This window comes from Sardina pilchardus, chromosome 1 (assembly GCF_963854185.1).
Source record: "Sardina pilchardus chromosome 1, fSarPil1.1, whole genome shotgun sequence".
Lineage (NCBI taxonomy): Eukaryota > Metazoa > Chordata > Actinopteri > Clupeiformes > Clupeidae > Sardina > Sardina pilchardus.
In genome coordinates this window covers 50,982,765-51,004,715 of record NC_084994.1, presented here as the reverse complement: position 1 = coordinate 51,004,715, position 21,951 = coordinate 50,982,765, and the positions used below count along the sequence as shown (strand labels likewise).

General features: G+C 42.0%; 2 protein-coding genes across 2 annotated transcripts in view; one reads left to right on the top strand and one right to left on the bottom strand.

Annotated features, from left to right (window-relative positions):
• The window catches only part of ccsapa (centriole, cilia and spindle-associated protein a), a 4,614-nt gene extending 2,458 nt beyond the window's left edge, over positions 1–2,156 (top strand). Inside the window, exon 4 of the mRNA XM_062536564.1 lies at positions 14–2,156. Coding sequence (XP_062392548.1) covers positions 14–190 — 177 coding nt within the window. The 3' untranslated portion in view covers positions 191–2,156. The remainder of the gene's footprint in view (positions 1–13) is intronic.
• Positions 2,157–7,443: 5,287 nt separating this feature from the next.
• Positions 7,444–8,737, bottom strand: si:ch211-133l11.10 (rho-related GTP-binding protein RhoU). Its single transcript, XM_062535793.1, has 2 exons — positions 8,732–8,737; positions 7,444–8,490 (listed from the first exon to the last, which is right to left on the bottom strand). The coding sequence occupies exons 1-2, from the start codon at positions 8,735–8,737 to the stop codon at positions 8,020–8,022; spliced, it is 477 nt and encodes a 158-aa protein (XP_062391777.1). The 3' UTR covers positions 7,444–8,019.
• Positions 8,738–21,951: the final 13,214 nt, after the last annotated feature.

The window sequence follows — 21,951 nt, the reverse complement described above, 5'->3', positions numbered from 1 at the left end:
TCTCCTCTCACAGATTCATCGCTCAGAGTCGGCGGCCAAGCGGCAGGAGGCTCAGATGTGTGGAGGAGCGCTGGACCGCCGCAGGGCACGCTCAGCTGACCTTGAGAAATCCCGCAGCTCGCGGCTCAGTGTTGCGGACGATCGCTGGATGACCGAGTACATGCGCTGCTTCTCTGCGAGGCTCAGGTGAAGCTCGCCCCAGCGCCACAGGACGCCCTCTTAACTCTGATCCACTGATCCAGTTTCCTCATTACCTTAAAAGGGTTCCCATGTGGACTTGAGAAGGGAAGGTTGTTCACAGTTTCACCCTCAAAGGATGAATGTCACTACAGCTGTACGAGTACTGGGACTGATCTAAAACATTGGATGACGGAAAACAATATCATTTGTTTGACTCCAATCGATTGGCTTTTTAAAAGTGTGGAGAACCTTTGCAACCCTTTGATTTCACTTCACCTTCACTTACAATACCAAAGCACTGTCTCCTAAACGGCGGTTATGGGTCTGAAATTAGACTTCTGATTTTTCTTTATTGTCTTCAGATGCCTGCTTGTCTGTGGGCTTTGTTTCATTCTCTCTTGGAGTTTCAGTCCAATCATGAATCCCCACTTGTTTGTTGATGTCTGTATAGAAGTGTATTTTCTATTTGAGGTGACGTTGAGACTCCTTCACTGAGGAAGTTGTATGGGCTCTGTAGTGTAGCCTGTATAACACAGTGACTAATAGTGTTCTGCCAGAATTACTAATCTGCCCTCAATGAAAAGTATGTTATAGATTTGAATCAAACAATCATAGAAAATACTTTTTAAAATCTAAATAATAAATACATCTACATTTTGGTAGATTTCGGCTTGAACAGAACTAGGAGAAAGAGAATCAGGACATTCCAACAGAGCAATGTCCATGAATACAACATGCTCTGTTTCACTGTACACTGTGATCAGACAGTATTTTTATATGGACCACATATGATGCATCAGAAAAACTAGTGTGCATTCCAGATGTCAGTGACTGTAGATTGTGGACCAAAGCCTACTTCAGAATCAGTTTGTGTCAGTTAAGCTTACACATCTACATTAGTTGATTATGCAAGTGATCCATCTGCTCACTGATAAAATGTAGAACTGTGGTAGAAGATATTTGATATCGAGAGTACTCTAGTTCTAGTCAAAACTACGGTTAGCCACCACTGATAACAGAGATGTCCTTATCACTTCATAAATGACTTTTTTGTTACCATGACATATCAGTGCCTCATTGCAACAAACTCATATAGCCCCCTTTAAAATGTTCACAGACTTCACAAAGCCACCACCCACCTTTCCCATTTTTGTCCACTTTCTAAACGTTTAGGTGACTTTTTAGTTGTATCACAACTGCTTGGTATGTTCACTTGCCGTGGAGTTCTGTCTCTATTCACGTGTTTTAACTTTTAGATTGTACTATTATCAATGCAGAATGTATTCTCTTTCACTCACATTGGGGTTTTTGCACTTTGTATGCTCACGCGTGTGATTTGATGTAAGAAACGTTGAGGGCTGTATTTCAGGTGTGTTCTCACGCGTGTGATTTGGTGTAAGAGACGTTAATTTCAAGTGGTGTCTCTGTTGTGTTTTATTAAGACTTGCCGAGAATTTGTTGTGGAACTCATTTGCATGAGCTATTATGGTATAATTCTGCATTTAGGATTCATTTGAATGAACCATGTAAAGGTTATTGGAAACATCTCAGGAGAGCAGACACTGCTTCAGAAGTGCTTCAGGAATGTAAAGTTGTTGCATTTACCTAACTCTCCCTGATCAGATGTTCAAATGGAGCTGTCTTGACTCTTTATGGCACGTACAATCTTGTTTCTTCAGTTCTCTAGACCCCTTTAGACAGCTCACTCGACGTGAGTACATCTGGAGAATGTATGGACATGTACATGGAGTAATGCAATTAGTTTTGTTATTCCAGAATCACTCCTTGTTGATGTTTGTGTTGATGCTGATGGACATAAATGAGCTATACACATCTTTATAGTCATACCTATTGTAAACTAAAAGACATGAACTAACCATGACCTTCAAAACATGATGTTTACATTTCTTATCCTTGTATTTGTATTTGAAAAATGCACAATAATATATTTTCATCTGTGGTATAGCACAAACTACTTTAATTGCTGTTAATAAATATTGTTTGAGTAGTTTTGTGGAAGTTTCAGTTCATTAGTTTAGAATATTGTATCACAGCGAAAGTTTTGCTTTAATGGACAGACCATTGAAGGCTGTCACTGATTCTGGCGAACCATATTTGTTGTTTTAAGTTAGCAGCCAATGAAATTGAACCATGCACAAATGTTTCCTATTTGCAAACCCCTTTAAATCAAAGGTTTTCTGAGTGCACACACAGAATGAACAGGTTTTAGATTAGAATGCTGACGAACACCTTTAATGATGAACATGTCAATGGCAATTGTATGTCATCATAGTGAAACAGGCTCCATAAGGTCATATTGAGGATAACAAATGATCAGATCAGTCAGTGTGTGTGTGTGTGTGTGTGTGTGTGTGTGTGTGTAGTGTGAGTTTTTTTGAGTGCGCACAGAATGAACAGGATAGTGGGAAGCAATTCACTGAAGTTGACTTTGACAAAAAGTGATTTGGATTAGAATCCTGACCAATACCTTTAATGATGAACATGTCTATGCCAATCGTATGTCATCATAGTGAAACAGGCTCCAAAAGGTCATGTTGAGGATAACGACTTATCAGATCAGTCAGAGTGTGTGTGTGTGTGTTTGTGTGTGTGTGTGTGTGATAAAAGAGAGTTCTGCAAAAGTGGTCAAAATGTCAGTTAAGTAAGAAAAAATAAATGTATTTCCATAAGGCAAGTCACAAATGCAAAATTCTTTCAGAAAATTCAAAAGACATTTCAAGCAAGGATAGTGTATTGTTTTGTTTTCTTTTGCACAATAACAAGTGTACAAGTGAGAAAAAGAAAAGAGCACCATGCAAGTCTTTATAACTATCCCTTGTCCCAACTATCAGCAGCCACAGGCTCCTAGACAGCTGCGTAGCACTATGGACATGGAAATAATGGATGGTCACAAAGTAGCATATTCAGTTCAAAGAAATGGTCGGAGAACTTCTTGTAGGATTACGAGAAAAGTCTTACCATTTTAAGAAAAGGCAAAAGATATGAAGGAAGGTTTAGTAGACTTTGGAGTGCTGTGCACTGCATACTGCAGTGGCACTTTCATAAATATGACCTTCATGGAAGGTCATCACAAAAAGTCAGTCAGACGTTTTCAAAAGAAAATCCTGGAAGCCTTAAACATCAAAATTAAAATGGCGTCTTGGCAGCAATGTAAAAAAGGTATGTTTGGATAAAAAGAACACATCTCCAACTGCTAAGATCAGTGATGGATCGATGATGCCAACTTTAAAAACGAAGATGAGAATAGGATGGCATTTATAATAGAATAGTGATCCTTCACATATACTGTATCCACAATGGACTACCTCAGGAGGCACATGCAGAAGAGTTTGTCATGGCTCTCATCTGCCCTGGCCTAAGCATCTTTGAAAATCCCCCAAATAAAATTGACAACAAAAAGTGTTTATAAGCTGCGGTACTTCCAAAAGGGGGTGTTACTCAGTATTGAAAAGAAGGAAATGTATAATCTATAATTCATATCTTTTGGAAATCAGCTCTTCTATTTACTATTTACTGAAATGTTGAGGTTGGATAAATGTACAGTGTGTATGTAAGTATAGATAGATAGATTGATTGATAAACAGATAGAGTAGGCCTACTTAATTTATCCTCAAAGGGCAATATCAGTGTTGCCATAGCAATTCACATGAAAGACTAAAAAACATACACGGTCTCATAAAGATACGGTTTGGCAGTTGCTACCACTGACCACCACACAGGCTGGAAGCATTACATAACCATTTGTGGGACATCTGCCAAACATTGAGGAATTTCTCCTGGCTCCCCTACTTAGTAACAAAGCAGGACTAGAAGAGAATATAGTTGTGAGAGGTTTTTTTTTGTCTTTTTCTTTTCTCTGCCAGCTGAATTTCTCATCTGACAGATTTAACAACCCGTGGAGCTGTGGGCTCAGATGTTCTGTGACATTAAATTACTATGGCACGTTCACAGCCGCCTAATCTGTGTCCAGATCCTTTGACCTCATCTTAGTCTTCCACATGCTATGAATACCTTCTGTAATAAGATCTTCCTCTGGCACTTGCTTCAATGTTTTCTGTTTTTTTGTCTGCAGCACACAAGTCCTCCAAACAAACTCGAATACATTATAATCAATTGTTAAAAATTAAAATCTAAGCAGTCATCTGCTGTAGTAGGCAACCCGACAACGGTTTAAACGATTTGAATCAGATGGGATGAAAACATGGTATGGTTTTACAGTTTTATTTACAGCACTGAAGACATACAGCCAAATTATTAATAATACAGAAGTGTCACATTATGAAATGTCTTGAGAGCGTTACAGTATATCATCTTAATATGCGAGTCTGTCAACATCCCCAGCGATCTGCAGACAGAGTGAGTTGGTGCTGACGCTGCACTCCTGTACATGTGACACACTATTTATAGTCATTTACAGACGGCTGCCAGCTCACTCCGTATCAAGTTTTTTGACCTCTCACATGCATTTAAGACAGTACAGTGGCATTTCCTGCCAACAAAACAGAATAAAGACAATGTTGATATTATTGATTTACCTAACCTATAAGGCTTATTGCAACTCTTCCATCTTCAAAACATTTCTAATGATCACTCATCAAGAACCACACTCGTCCAACTGAAATTGTTTCCTCACATCAATATGTGAAGGTTCATACTAATACAAATTGAACTGGTCAACATGTTCTATACTGTGTCTGGGCTGTTTCTGTTGATTGCTTTGTGGAACGTGTCTTGTTATGTGGTGTCTTATGCCGGGGAATCACTGCCAAAGATAGAAGGAAGTCTATTTAAATGGCTGGTTTGATTATTGCACTGACTCCTGGTCAAGGGAGTGTGTAAGGAGAAGAAATAACAAAGAGAGTTATAAGACTATAGTAGCTCATAAAAATTAAAACAGTTACAGCCATTTGTATAATTGAATGCTATTCATCGATCAACACCATTATATGAGGTTATCCAGTAGGATGTATTACATATATTGAGCTACTGTATTACAGTATTTGAAGGTGTGCTGGTCATATTATTATAACAGCTTGAAATGATTTTCATAGGCTACTTGTAACAGGGAGAAAGGGGTGCCTTCCCAGCCAGGAGCAGCCTTGCATCTTCTATCCAGTGCAGTTTCATTTCTCTTTTGCTACTGGGCTCCCCTCCTCCCCAGCTGCGGAGGATTTATTTTACATAGCCTAGTTGTCTCAAATACCACTCATGGCTTGCAACCTTGCCCTTGGGCATGGAACATGCTAATCGTTTTTTTTTTTTAAATAGTTGCCGTATTTTTGGCGCACAATTGGCGTAAAACAATTCATGATTCTCTGGATTGAGGCAGAGCAAAGTTGCACGGCTCGAGTTGGGCACAGCTGGAAAGGCGCCCTATTAATAATAATCTGTCTTGTCTGTATAATTATTTGATTAAGCAGACAGACTTGAGTTTAATTTTTGTGTAAATTGATGGAGACAGAATGCAGACAGAATTCAGACCTCTTCACTTTTATCAATGTTGTTATATTGTAGCTTAATGACAAAATCATTGAAATAGTTTTTTTTTTTTTTTCATTTTCACCTTAACTCCACAAGTGATTTTGCTGATTGTACAGGATTTCTAGGGCACAAGAAATCATGGGAAGGTTGTTAAAATTTGTATACTCTGAACAACATTTGCAGAGCCGTCCCTAAGCTATTTCTCCCAATGTCCTATGGAAGGTGAACCTTTGGCCAAGTCAGAGGTCCTGTTCACTCTGGACTAGTTATTTATTAGGGATATCTTTGTATTTTCCCCCATCCAACTTTGCCTTAAACCTGACCAGTCACCTAGTCCCTGCCACCACCATGCTTCACTGTTGGGATGATGGCCGGTATTGGGCAGATGATGAGGGATGCTTGAGGGATGTCTAGAATTCGGGCCCAACATCTCAATCCAGAAAATCTTATTTCTCACAGTCTTACCCTGAGCTTATCTCTGGAGAGACCTAAGAGTGAATCCCCACCGATGATTTCCATCCAACCTGACAGAGCTTAAAAGGATTTGCAGAAAAGATTGGCAGAAAATCTCTGAATGTAGGTGTGCAATGCCTTTTGCTTATTATAATAGGCTACCTCTGTCAATGTAATATTTTAGTTTCATCTTTGAACTACATTTGCAAAAATGTCCAAAATCCTTTTGTTTGCATTGTCATGGGGTCTTAAGTGTAAATTGTGGGAATTGTGGAGGGGTGTGGATCATTTTTGAATGCACTCTATGTCTGAGTGAATTAGTATTGGGATTGGGACATTATTCTCACACTCAGCTCACCACTCAAATGTGAGCCTGGTCTGGAGCACAATGTTGCTGCCTAGTGGTGACACCATGGAAACACTTCACTGACATTATGTTGGCCTGGACAAATTCCATGAACTGTGTTTGGAGAGCAGGCTCTGTTGAATTATCTCCAACTTGAATTATTTCAGAATATAGAAAAGAGTGCAGTATAAGGACTTTCGCTAAGGGTTAGAAACCAAAACACTTGGTGTCAGCCTGGATCAACAAGGCTAGTAAGTCTGTTTATATCCGCACTGCAACCTACACAGGACAGATTTTATATATGGCGACTGAACATATTCAGTAAATCTGGTAACACCTCATCATTGTCCACTTCAATGGACAATGAAAGTAGCTGAATATTACTAACCATGATTGCTTGACTTGTGTGAGTAGGCCATGGTGTAATGGCATTACAAGAAGCAACACGAAGCGCCATATTGCGAACTAATCCATTACAGGTGGTCCTGTCTTGTCCTATTACCGGATCAGCAGTGCCGCTGCAGAGTGGCGAACCTCCGCTAATACACTTGATAAAGTCCCATGACAGCTGTCGCCTATCAGTGGAAGAGAGGTGAACCGCTCCATGCACACACTATTGTGATTTCTTGATCTCCAAACTTCATATACTGTAGCCTACTTCAATTCCAGTGGATCAAACATGCAATGACATTTTATAGGCCAATCTGAGTAAAGAATATTCTTCAGCAATCTGTTTCAAGCATTTTTAGTGCACCAATTTAACATGTTGGATTCTCTACAGCATCACAATTCAAGGAAATAGAGCAGGGAATACATTAAATAGAATAATAAATATATATTTTTAGAAATTGATAAGCCATTGCCCCACACTGTGTGAAATCTAGATCATACTAAATGCTATGGAGCATTTTTTTAAACTAAACTACTTACAGTGTCACAGTATGTTGATAAGGAACAGCATGTTAATGACTTGTTTTTATAGGCTAAACACTATGGCTTTACTATGGAAGGGTTATGCAAATCCTAAACATCAACCCACTGACAACCAGTGTGAATGAGTGTCACACTGGACATAGTCACACTAACTATGAAATGTAATTCAAATACCAATGCTTTAGATTTCAAGTACAAAAATACCATTAATAAATAAATGCAACAACACAAACAATGAAAAATATTCACAACATTCATAATATAATAGCTTTTGCGTGGCATGTGTTATTTAGCCTATGGTTATTAAATTAGCTGTCGTTAGACTGAAGACTGCACTTTCCCCATCATTCCCAATAGGGCCCTTCGGATATACTCCAACAAGTGATATCTGATCTCAATGCAAAGCTGAAAGACTGCTGATATGACATTCATTTCTTACAAGAAATAAGAACGGCTTTCCATTTTCTTTATGACGGTGCTTTGTTCAAGAGGACAACGTTAACATCTTTAGAGGTGAGGTTATCACAGCAGTAGCCTGTAAGTGTGGCGGTAGGCTGTTTGTCCATAAGTAATGTCTGAGGTGTGTCCTGCTGCAGGACAGGCTGTTACTGTGTCATCTTTGTTTGACCGATGCAGCTGAACTTGTTCCACCATGACTCCGAGAGCTTCCTGATCTTCTTGGGTGTTTTGGTCAGGCAGTGGTTCTGTTGGAGTATGTCATTGTCCTGCATGCTTGCCAAGATCGCCGTGTCAAACACCTCTTTCAGGTTCTTTTGGGTCAGAGCTGAACACTCAGTAAAAGTCACAGCGTTGATGTGCTGTGCGCAGATGCGGGCCTCCTCTGTGGTCACTGGCTGCTCTTGGTTCTCTGCTAGCTGGATCAGGACGTGGACGTCCTCGCGGAGGTCCGACTGTGTGCCCACCAGAATGATGGGCGCATCTGGGCAGAGCCGCTGAATCTCAGGAGCCCACCTGGACGTGACGCTGTGGAACGAGGAAGGCAGGACGACACTGTAGCACAGCAGGAAGATGTCGCCGTTCCTGTAGCAGAGAGAACGCAGCTGGGCAAACTCCTCCTGCAGGGAGACCAGAGAGAGGCAGAGTCAGGAAAAAGCCTTCACGGAATCCACCTTTAAAACGTTTATATTTTTATCTACTTCCAAAATGTGGCTGCAATGGTCTTTGCAATATGTGCATCCACATAAATATAATATATTATATAATGATCACAATGTTCTAATGTCAACACAACAGTGTAAATAAAACTAAGAACTGGCTGAATGTGGCCTATTTAGAAAATAAAGCAAATAAACAGACGTACATTGTGCTCTCCACTGGGTGTGAGCCATTTCTGCCATTCGGAAACAGTAGAGGGAAACAGTTATAAGCATCACCTTGCAAACAACATTAATACATGTAATCTATTATAGTATCTACTCTAAACAGAAAGATACATTTTATTACAATTAGGCTAAGCTAAATTAATATCAGAATGAACATTCTTAGTGGGCCTACCTCGCCAGAAACATCACAGAGCTGCAGTCTAACAGGCTTTCCATCAACCACTACCATTGCTGAAGATAAGGGATAGAAGTGATAAAAACAACGTCAGATAGTCAGTGTCTCATAAAAAAGGTTGCTATGCACACTGAAAAAATATATTGTTTTTTAAGAGCTGCAATTCGTTTTAACGAATATATTAGGATATGCACATCAGCACTAAGGCTACTTCCAAAAAACACGTCCATAGGAACTTCACACTTAATTAAGAGAATATTACAAAAGAAATCTCATTGAAGGCTTCCGTTAATGCAAATTCTTCAGCTTACCTGCAAAATTGTCCAAAGTTGTGGGGATGTACTCCGATGGAAAACCATTTGAAGTATAACTCACGACAAGACTTGTTTTGCCCACAGCCCCGTCGCCAACTAACACACAAGTCACCTTCCTCTCAGGTAGAAATAAAGACCTGTGCTTTTGCATTTGCATTTCTAGGCGGGAAGATCGACGCTGGGGAACCGGAGGAGCAATTAATGAAGCCCCATCGTCTTCTTTGCCGTGGAGCGACGGCATTTTCATGTCCTGCCGCGCTAAACAGAGATGGCACCGTTTCTGAACACTTTTACGCAGATGTGTCTTCGCTGAGGTCGCTGGTCGTGAACTATCAGCCTTGCGCAGTGATTGCGCTTGTCCCTATCCGATTTGCGATGATCCCTTCAGGTGATACCACACACCTGCTGCGCGAGTAGTTACCATTGCCAGAAGTCACTCTCTATTCACGAGTTTCCTCTTGACTGACAACCGATGCATCTGCTGAGCCCGAGGCTCTTAAGAAGATTAAAAAACACTATGTGGGCTATGCAGCCTATGGCAGCGATTCCAGAAGTAAAGTATAGTTGTGATAGTCCGACTAGCTATAGTAATTTGTCATAGAATAAAGATTTTAACTATAAAGCAATACACTTCTGTGTGGGCTGTTGGTCGCTCTGAAGCTCTATCAACGTGCAACGATTTAGGATATTTGCTTGTCAATACCGCCCCCTATAGGATATTTTCACCACTGCACCAATTAAGAGAATAATTGATAACTTCGTGTATACATTTTCTGGTTGTTCTAACTGGCTGTTGAAAAGGATTTACCATTTAGTAGACTACTAAAATTGCTGGTTGTATAGGGGTGGTAGGACTAACCCAATCTGTCCCTGTAGTTACACAACCAGAGCAGGTCCCGCCACAACAACAAAATAACAAATTAAAAAAATGCCATCATGAAAATATTTTGAAGACTGTCACTTTAGAGCAAAACGCAACTTTTGAACAACTTTGAATCGATTGTCATTGAATTGTTTTGACTATTATTTGAAGGCCAAAATAGCAAAATAGCCTACTGTTGCACCAGTGCCACATGTAACGACCCTCGTTCTCAGGCGTCGGTTGTGATGATTAAAATGGCCAAACACAGGAATTCTTCTTGGTGTCTTTATTTCCCTCACTGCATTCACACATAAAACAATAAATCCATTGATTTCAGATGAGTTGCGACCGTACATCCAAATCTCCAGCAGACTAAAGTTCTGACTGGCAGCATTACCTATGTTATTCTTGCATGCAGACACAAGAATACATAGCCTGTTCGACTTTAAACTAACATAAATGCATGCAAAGTAAAATGACATACAGAGAGGGCATTTTTGCACCTAGTGATCGTATAGTTTCTTGGTTTTCTATACAACATCGACTCACCACACAACAAACATTGATTCAATAACAGTATAACCAACGTACCTGCATTCACACATAAAACAATAAATCCATTGATTTCAGATGAGTTGCGACCGTACATCCAAATCTACAGTGTAAACGTAAAAAGAAGTCAAGAGATTGCTAGTGTTTTCTCCAGAGCTAGTCAACATAACGTGGCTGCCGCCAAAAAGATGTAGCATACAATAGCTTGATTAAATACAGTCTAAATACAACATTCTAGCTTCACTTGCAAAGATATCTGTTAATGCAACTTATGCAAATACTTATTAGCTAACCAGTATGAAAGACAGACATGCTATTTTATTAAAACACAAAATTATTCACGGAGCACTCTCCATGCACAGCTTACCTCCAGCAGACTAAAGTTCTGACTGGAGTACGGGAAGCGCAAGTGTTCAAAACATTGAAATGCAGAGTAGAGTGGAAATACAATTGCGGCCGCAATGCCTCATCGTTAAACTCGTGTGAATGGGTACAACATATAGAAACCTTTTTTAGCATATCAAAAACCAGTGTATATAAAAATAGAAAATGCAATAACATAGTAGTATCGTAATTTTGAGAGAATTATATTAGGTTTTATTCAACTCTGTTACACCCACCCCCACTGAATTCTGGACAAAATTACACACCTTCCTCAACACTACACCCAAAACTCATCAAATGTCAAGGGACTACACATTTCAAGCCCGACCATACAAAAGGTATCCCTTAAGGATGCAGCGGACAGAGAGCAGTGCCAAACTCTCCAACCAACTACCGGAAGCAGAATGCCTTACACATTCTACACTTGCCCAAAACAATCAATACATACATCATCAGGTATAAATGTCAATACTATACTAAGACACATAAAAAATGCAGAAGACTTATGCCCTGAGGGCCTGAACAACAGAGCTGCAGACAGTCTGAACATTCTGCTGCAACCGTTTAGTGATATCTTGTCTAGATATAGTATAAAGAAGCCTGTTAACCGGCCGAACAACACGACCCAGACGTGTAGTGCGATGTGGTGCAGAATCAGGTTGATCAGTGTGTGCAACAGTGTGTGCAATGTCACCTACAGAACCAGAAGTAACTACTGACAAAACTGTGTGATGGTCGCTAATGGCCGAAGCGTCATCCCTAGCAACAGTGTCATCAGTGTGTGAGGCATGAGAATGCTCAGAGTCCGAGTCTGGGACCTTATCAGTCAGCACATTGTCAGTAACTTCAACAGATGACTCCCTGGCACTTCCTTCAGGAGACTGTTGACTTGGAGTGTCCAGGTGACTGACCCATTCTCTGGTTCTCTCTCCAGACACAGGCAGGATATCGGAGTAGTTTTCAAGTTCAGGGACGCTCACAAGGACATCATCTGTTGCACTCTGGGACTGATCCAGCTGAACAGACACTTGATTCTGAGTGTCGTCGGATGTAGCTTGACCCGAAGCCATGGAATGGACAGAGGACGCAACAGAGGACATTGAGTGGGCGGACTGCGAGGATCGTGGCATATCTTGAATAGGAAGAAAATTCACCAGCATGAGTAAATTACGATGGACAATCCGCTCACGCCCCGTAACAGTATCCTGTATCTTATATGTGTGAGTTTGAGGATTCTTCTCAGTCACAGTGTAAACAATAGACTCCCATCGGTCAGCAACTTTTCTCTTTCCTCTCTCTTTCTTATTAGCCACAAGCACTCTGTCTCCAATTTCAATCATCGGTCCATTCGCCTTCCTGTTATATAGTCTGGTCTGCCTGTTCTGTTCCTTTCTCACATGGTCTTGAGCAATCAACATGGCTTCCTTAAGATCCTCAGACAGCTTTGTGACATATCTGCCAAAGTCAGTTACATCAGGGTCAGTCAAGATATTTCCAAACAGGATATCCACGGGTAGACGGGGAACCCTTCCAAACATCAGATAAAATGGCGCATAACCTGTTGTTTCATGGGAAGTGCAATTGTACATGAATGTGAGAGTTTGTAAGCGTCTAGGCCAGTCTTGCTTTGACTCTGAGGGAAGAGCTCTGATCATATTGCCCAGCGTTCTATTAAAACGCTCAACACTGCCATTTCCCATCGGGTGGTATGGGGTAGTATGGGACTTTCGCACACCAGATAGCTGCAGAAGTTCAGCAATCAACTCGCTCTCAAAACTTGGACCCTGGTCACTGTGAATCCTCTCAGGGAATCCATAGACGCAGAAATACTTCTCCCAGAGGACTCTCGCCACTTGCTTGGCTGATTGATCTCTGCAGGCAAAGGCCTGAGCCAGTCTGGTAAAATGGTCGGTCATTACTAAAACATCCACAGATCTGTTGCGCGAATCCTCAGCTGACCAGAAATCAATACAAACAAGTTGCAGTGGTCGGGAGGTAACAATACTCTCAAGAGGAGCTCTTCCTGCAGGCTCGGCCATCTTGCTCACTATACAACGCTGACAATGACGAACGTATTCCCTCACATCTCTATCCATGTGTAGCCAAAAAAATCTCTGTCTGGTAATGCTCAGGGTTCTTGACTGACCTTGATGACCTGCATCGTCATGTACTCCTTTCAAGACTTTAGCCTTCAAGCAGTCAGGAACAACAAACTGATGGCGTCTTGTCTTTGAAATCTGATCGTGTGACACCCTGTACAAGACATCATCACTCAGAAGGAACTTTTCCCAGTGTTTCAGTAGCCTCAGAACCTGACTTGTCTCCTGCGCTCTTTCTCGTCTGGATGGTCTCCGAGACCTCGCCACATAAAAATGAATACGAGACAAGGTCCTATCCTTAGACTGAGCCTCTCTAAGATCTCCAATAGAGAAGACAGGCAAACTGGACAAATTGTCAGGAATGAGCTGGGGTAGGTGACCCACAAGGGCTGTCGCACGAGTCCTTGCTCCAGAGTTCCATTCAGTGTGTGACTGGATCACAGCAGTGACTTCCTGTGTGGATAAAGACTGAGATGACTCATGCAGGGACTGGGCATTTGTGGCAACCAGACGCGTTAGCTTCTCCGCCATCACAGACTGGTTGGTTGATTCCCTGAAGGTCTGTTGAACAGCTGTGTCAGACACAACAGCGGCTTCTCTAGCAAGTTCATGAAGTGGTTCACTGACCAGTCTGCGACTAACAGTCTCACAAAAAGGGACACGACTGAGAGCGTCAGCAACAATGTTTTGTGGACCTGGCACATATTTAATTTCAAAATTGTAACTGGCTAATTTTGACACCCATCTCTGCTCACAACAGTCAAGTTTAGGTTTAGTCATGATATGTGTCAGTGGATTATTGTCAGTCCACACAGTAAAGTCGTGGCCTTTCAACCAGTGGCTAAACTTGTCACATACTGACCACTTTAGTGCAAGAAACTCTAAACGATGGGCCGGATAGTTCTTCTGTGACCGAGTCAAAGACTTGCTAGCAAACGCAATTGGTCGAGCCACTGAGTCACCTTCTTGCACTTGAGATAAAACAGCACCAAGGCCATCCAATGAGGCGTCTGTAGACAGCAAAAACGGTCGACTAAAGTCTGGATGGGCCAAAACAACAGAATTGATGAGAGCCTGTTTGAGTTCAGCAAATGCCCGGTCATGGTCAGCAGTCCAGTCGGTTGACTTTAATTTACGGCTCACTGCAGCACACTTAGACTTCCTGCCTTTCTTCTGTTTCTGACCAGCCAACAGTGAGAACAGGGGCTTCGCGAGGGTTGAATATCCTGGGATGAAATGCTGATAGAAGTTTAGCATGCCAAGAAAAGACCTCACACGTTTCTCAGATGGCGTCACTCTGTCAGCTTCCATCAAATCAGTCACAGTCATACTGCTTATGCTCTCAACTTTGCCTGGGTCAGTCGAAACTCCATGCTCGTCAACAATATGGCCAAGGAATTTGACGGACTTCCTCAAAAAGTGGCATTTCTTAGGAGCCAATTTTAAGTTGTGGGTACGGAGTCTGTTGAACACCATCTCAAGACGTGCAAGGGCAGAACTTTCATCAGGAGCGAAAATCAAAATATCATCTAAATAGCATAACAGACTCAGATAGTTTTGATCACCAAAAATGGAAGTCATCATTCTCATAAAACTTCCCGGACTGTTACAGAGCCCCTGTGGCAACCTGTTGTACTCGTAAAGCCCCATAGGTGTAGTGAATGCTGAATACTTCCTGTCTTCCTCGTGTAAGGGCATATTATAAAAGCCTGAAGTCAAGTCCATTGTACTGAACAGCGAATTGCCACCAAGTGCTGCCAAGCAATCGGCCTGATGTGGCAGAGGGTGAGCGTCTTTCAAAGTCCTCTTGTTCAGCCACCTGAAGTCAGTACAAACACGCAAATCACCATTCTTCTTCCAGATTAGGACCAATGGTGAGGCATACTCACTCGTTGACTTTCGAATTATCTCTTTCTCTTCCATTTCATTTAAGACTAGACGTAGTTTTTGGTACTGGCTCGGGGGCACACGTCTGAAAGGAAGTCTGAATGGCTTTTGGTCAATTAAGTGGATTCTGTGAACAAACTCCTCAGCTTTGCCACAGTCAAGGTGGTTACGTGAAAAGACATCCTGGTAGCGAACAATAAGCTCGGACAACTTGTCTTTACAGTTAGACGACACATCACACAGGCTTATATCCAGCTCACTCAGGCCAATGGACTCTAGCTTATCTTTAACACATGTCACATCAGGACAGACAGGGGTAGTAGGCACAGTGGAAGTGCTCTGATGACAACTGGCCAGGTCTAAATCTTCTAAAGCTACACAGGGCACCAGGTCAGCAAGCTTAGCGTTACGCCTCAAAAACAAAGGCTTGTCAGAGACGTTCATCACTTTCAATGGAACCCATCCATCTGCCCACAAGGGTGTGACAACTCTAGCGACCATGAGGCCTTTGGGCGAGGACCTCGCCGATGTAGGCTCTGTCATCACTGCGCTACCCGGAGACACGTGTGTGGGTTTCGGCAGCTTTCCCCACAGGAGGTACTCACAGCCAGGTTGAAGACAAGTAGCCGAGTTGCAACGTACTGTGCCTATCTTCTCAGGCATCTCACCATCACCCCATCTATGCAAGCCAGCAAGCATGGAAAGAAAGTTTTCAGTCTCAATGTCGGTGGACGACGGTGCAGAAACTGCTGTCCAATACGTACTACACTTCTTTGACTCACGCAGTATGTGTTTGATCACGTTGGTTCCAATGATTAAGTCATCATGTTGCCCTTCAACCACAATCGTCGGTACAATCAATTTGCAGTCATTAACTTCCATACTAATGTTGAAGGCTGACTTCGGGTACACTCGTCGACCTCCAACACCAATGAGTGTCACATCAGTGGAGAACCTATCTGCCTCACACACTGCACCAGAAGAGAGCAGGTTACCCATAGCAGTATCACTGACTGTACACGCCATTGAGCCACTATCTAGCATAGCACCAAGTGTCACTTTGCCCCCCACCTTCACTGATACATAAAATAAGCTGTCACTGCCACCCACAATCTGAGTGTTTTGATACACAATGTTCGTTGATTGGAATTGAGACAAATTGGCAAAATTAAAAGCTGAATCAAAAAAATCTGTGTCTAGCGAATGGGAGGATTCTGTATGACCTGTATTGCCTCCCTCTGAATACAGGTCAGCTAGTTTCCCGAAGCTGGGCTGAGTTGGGGCGGGGCGTTGTTTGGGCATTGCTGCTTTGAGTGACCAGGGGCTAAACACTTGAAACAGAGATGGTCCGATCTACAGTGAGACAGGGTCGAGTGATTAGCGTCTCCACAAACTCTACATGGTGGCGAGCTGAAAAAGCTGGAGCGTTTCTTGCTACGCTCAGGACTATGCGGCTCCACTCTGGCCAAAACTCTCTCGAGCATGCTCATCATGCGGTCAAGGACTCTACTATCTGGCTGCTGAGCACTCTGTGGCGGCGGGATGGGCTGTGAGCGCTGGACGTGCTGTGGCGGTGAGATACGCTGTGGGCGCTGAACGTGTTGCTGGACACAAGCAGAGTCTGAGCAAGAGTTGGGAGTCTGCAACAAAGACGTGGCATGAGAGCATGGTGGACAACTTGACTGGGGTTCCATCCCATAAGAATCAGAGTGCACACAGGTGTTTGAATCATTGTCATGCACAGCTGCAGGGTGGCTTTTCAGTTGCGGGACACTATAAGATGTTGCAGACACACCCCATTCCCTTTGGTATTCGTCTATCCTGAGCTGTATGTCTTTAGAAGTCCACTCACTGACAGGCTTGCACTTAAAAATGGAAGAAAGCTGCGGATCAGGACAGTGCTTTGCAAACATTTGAGCCACCTCTCCACTAATGTTCTCCATTCTCCTACCCTGACGGCGCAGTCCCTCATCAGCTGTGTCTGCGGCTTTGTTTAGTCTAATCCAATAGTCGACTGGATTTTCCTTTGGCTTGGGAAGCGTGGTGTAAAAGTCTTGCAATGGAAGTGATGATGAAGACTGACTGAAGTATCGCACTAAAATATCATAAATGAGATCTGGGTTCTGCTTCACATCAAGTGTGTCATCACTCCTCAGAGCCACTTTGACCACGTCTCTTGCCTTCCCCAAAAGCCTCCCCTGTATCTCATCTGCCTGTTCAGCTGTTGTGTAAGACTGTTTCCTAAGGTGAGCCTTTGTCATGGCAATCCACTCCTGAACGGAGTACTTGTCAGAACTGTTTCCCCTAAAAGTCACAGGTTCACGTTCAGTCTTGACATGAACTACTACTGGCGTTGTGTTCTGTTGTGTAGGGCCTTGAGCAAGAACAGTCGCTGGTTTGTCAGTCAAAGGTGTGTCATGAGCATTAGTACAATCAATAAGCCCAGAAGAGAAAAGCCTAGCTGCAATGGAGTTACCTATTTGTTCTCCCAGTTGGCCTACCATATCAGTCAGGTGTTGTATAGCAATGTTGTCACTCACTGGAGTAGAAGCCTGTACATCTTCCCTCAAAAACTGCTCACTAGGAGACCAGCCCGGGCTCAAACTAGACCCTCTGCCCCTAACATTACTCACATGTTTTTGAAGACCATCTGCACCCTCACTTCCATACCCACTAGACAATGCATCACCATTCCCACCATCAAAACGAAGACCCCTGCCCCTATTTATGGAAGAGCCTTTAAACCCATTGACCTGACTGCTATTCCCCTCAGCCATGTTAACTTGAGCAATACAAAATTGGAAATAGAAATATTAAATAAAAAAATAAGATTGACCAATGCAGAAAAATAGGCTACTGTCACACTACCTGGAAAATACTGAACACTAAACTGTAGTGTAATGTGAAGAAAACATTTCTAAATATATATAGCACTCTTAATTGAAAGACAAATGTTCAGCAGTGTAGCTACACTGCAATGAAAACTACAATGAATACAGAAATGCAGTGTTAGAGTACCCCCTAGCGGTCACACGGAATCACCAGAACACGATGCACGTTCCAGAACACAGTACAGCGCAGCAGCACCCTCGGCGATCTGCTTGTAGAGCTGATCCTGAAGATCCAGAAGAAGTCACGGCACCAGTGTAACGACCCTCGTTCTCAGGCGTCGGTTGTGATGATTAAAATGGCCAAACACAGGAATTCTTCTTGGTGTCTTTATTTCCCTCACTGCATTCACACATAAAACAATAAATCCATTGATTTCAGATGAGTTGCGACCGTACATCCAAATCTCCAGCAGACTAAAGTTCTGACTGGCAGCATTACCTATGTTATTCTTGCATGCAGACACAAGAATACATAGCCTGTTCGACTTTAAACTAACATAAATGCATGCAAAGTAAAATGACATACAGAGAGGGCATTTTTGCACCTAGTGATCGTATAGTTTCTTGGTTTTCTATACAACATCGACTCACCACACAACAAACATTGATTCAATAACAGTATAACCAACGTACCTGCATTCACACATAAAACAATAAATCCATTGATTTCAGATGAGTTGCGACCGTACATCCAAATCTACAGTGTAAACGTAAAAAGAAGTCAAGAGATTGCTAGTGTTTTCTCCAGAGCTAGTCAACATAACGTGGCTGCCGCCAAAAAGATGTAGCATACAATAGCTTGATTAAATACAGTCTAAATACAACATTCTAGCTTCACTTGCAAAGATATCTGTTAATGCAACTTATGCAAATACTTATTAGCTAACCAGTATGAAAGACAGACATGCTATTTTATTAAAACACAAAATTATTCACGGAGCACTCTCCATGCACAGCTTACCTCCAGCAGACTAAAGTTCTGACTGGAGTACGGGAAGCGCAAGTGTTCAAAACATTGAAATGCAGAGTAGAGTGGAAATACAATTGCGGCCGCAATGCCTCATCGTTAAACTCGTGTGAATGGGTACAACATATAGAAACCTTTTTTAGCATATCAAAAACCAGTGTATATAAAAATAGAAAATGCAATAACATAGTAGTATCGTAATTTTGAGAGAATTATATTAGGTTTTATTCAACTCTGTTACACACACATGCACAATCTCACACACACACACACACACACACACACACACACACACACACACACACACACACACACACACACACACACACACACACACACACACACACACACACACACAGAGATAGAGAGGGGGGAGGGGGCATTATGGCAAATAGTAAATGGAATACTGTAAGAAGAATGAGAAGTGATCACTGGCACTTATGGTTGCAATCCTTATTCACTCCCCTCAGTCATGCCAGACATGCTAATTTGGTTATGGTTATGGTATTTGACACCTAAGTTACATGCCGATTTAGCTGAGGTCAGTTACAGTTTTTTCCAATTGCTAACACACTAAAATGACATTCATAGCACAATTATTCAAACTGACACACAGAGAGCAACACATCCTCTCAAGTCTCCAAATGTCTAAACATATTTTCAGCTTTACACACATTTTGCAATGCAAAATGGCGCTTTTTTCATGCACTGAACACAGTTTTCTGCATAAGACACAAAAATCTGACATAAAGTCACATGTTTGCAGTTTCAAAACAATGCCATCCAAGATAACACACATGAGCTAATTGACCAATACGTGTGCCACCTAGCCAAACACATCAATGCTTAATTTATACCACTTCCATCAGGAAGTAAGCACTATGAAAAGACCACAGGTAAGGTAAGGCAAGGCAACTTTATTTATATAGCACATTTTGTCCAGCAGGGCAACCCAATGTGCTTTACAAAGATAAAAACAATACAGTAAAACCATTGAACGAGCACTTTTTTTACAACAAAAATGGAAGACATTGCAGGGAGAGAGAAGAGGGAGAGGGAGAGTGAGAATGAGACGGGAAGGGAGAGTCCAATAAATATACTTTCTGTGCATATGTTGCACTGACTTGTTTGGTGAAAAGAAAGTTTGAACAGCATGCATCTGTATCTGCAAATATTTATGTGCACGTAAAGAACTTTCTGCAAGTTTACTATTACTAATACTATTTTAGTATTATGGCAAAGCATACTAAAGATAAGAGTGTTTTTCATTATGACCAACAGTGTGTATTTGGTTAGACAAAAATCTTGTGAAAGAATGAAGTGTGTGCCATGTGGTGCAAAAGTTTGATTTTGGTAACGTTATATGCAGTTTTGGTTGCAGTGCTTCATTTTGCTAGGTAGATTGAGGTATTTTGCAATTTGGGGTGTGGTTTTGTGAATTGTGTGTGAATTTTCAAAATTGTGTGCGAGTTTTCAAAATTGTGTTTAAGCAATTGGAAAAAACTGTAATCTGTAATTGATCCACATCCACGGGTGAGGTGCCCTTGAGCAAGGCACCTAATATCCAACTGCTGCCGAGCTCCCAATCAAGGGCTGCCCACTGCTCCATGTGTGTTCCTAGTGAGCTCACTGCTCCAGTGTATGTGTGTGTGTGTGTGTGTGTGTGTGTGTGTGTGTGTGTGTGTGTGTGTGTGTGTGTGTGTGTGTGTGTGTGTGTGTGTGTGTGTGTGTTGTGTGTGTGTGTGTGTGTGTGTGTGTGTGTGTGTGTGTGTGTGTGTGTGTGTGTGTGTGTGTGTGTGTGTGTGTGTGGGTGGGTGTGGGTGGGTGTGTGTTTGTGTGTGTACACTACCTCCAGATGGGTGAAATGCAGAGGACAAATTTCTGAGAGGACTAATAACTAACTTGTGGGGCAGCCGTGGCCTACTGGTTAGGGCTGTTACCACCGCTGAAGTGCCCTTGAGCAAGGCACCTAACCCATCACTGCTCCCTGAGCGCCGCTGTTGGGCAGGCAGCTCACTGCTCTGGGTTAGTGTGTGCTGCACCTCACTGTGTGCTGAATGTGTTCACTAACTCACAAATTGGGATAAATGCAGAGACCAAATTTCCCCCACAGGATCAAAAAAGTATATTATTCTTACACTTACATTTAACTGCCAGCAAAACACTGGCTTGGCTTGCACCGTAATCCTCTCTTGAGCCATCACTTCCTGTATGTGAAAGTCATAGAATACTATGGAACCATAACATACCAATTGAAAAAAAGCAGAGAGTGATTTCCGCAGAATTACGCACAGCCTTCTCTCTCGGCCCTTCATCAGTGCTCTTTTTCAGAGCAGTGCTTAACTATAGCTTCTACAAACGTTGCTTTACAGTTGTTAACTTGAATACACTCTTTCTGATGATGCCAGTTGGGCAGGGATAGAAAGTGGCATGGGGTGAGGAGAGGAGCAAAAACTGCCTCTGGTTAAAAGGTGTCCTTGCTTAGTCTGGGGTGCATATTGAATATTGTTTCCCAACCATCTTCAGAGAAAAACTTGAGCACTACATTTCACTGAAGGATGTAGGTTTTACTATTCATCTTAATTTCAGATCTTAATTATGACATCTTATCTAAATTGATTTTATGAACTGGATTTCTTTACTAATTTTAGTGGTGTTGGTTGGTGTGGAAGATGGCATTCTGTCTGCATTTTACATGTTTATTTCATCTACTACCTACAGTACCCCAGCAACAACAAGAACAATGTTTATTCTTATGCAAAGGCATGTCCTGAAGGTGACTGACCCTGTTGACCACTTCCTGCTGTCGTCAGGGCAATGAACATTTTGATTGAATATGCCACGCCCATTTTCTTGTCCAAGAACAGGCTAGTTTTCAAGCACTTGACACTTTGTAGCCAATATACTGTACATGTTTAAATATAATTTGTTCACACATTTTCTCTCTCTCTTTCTCGCTCCAAACCAACCCATACTCTCAAACGTAAGTGCTCTGACCTTTCAGACCTAATCAGTCTAACAGTCTTCACATTGAAAGTAATTTTGTGGATATTTATTTTATCT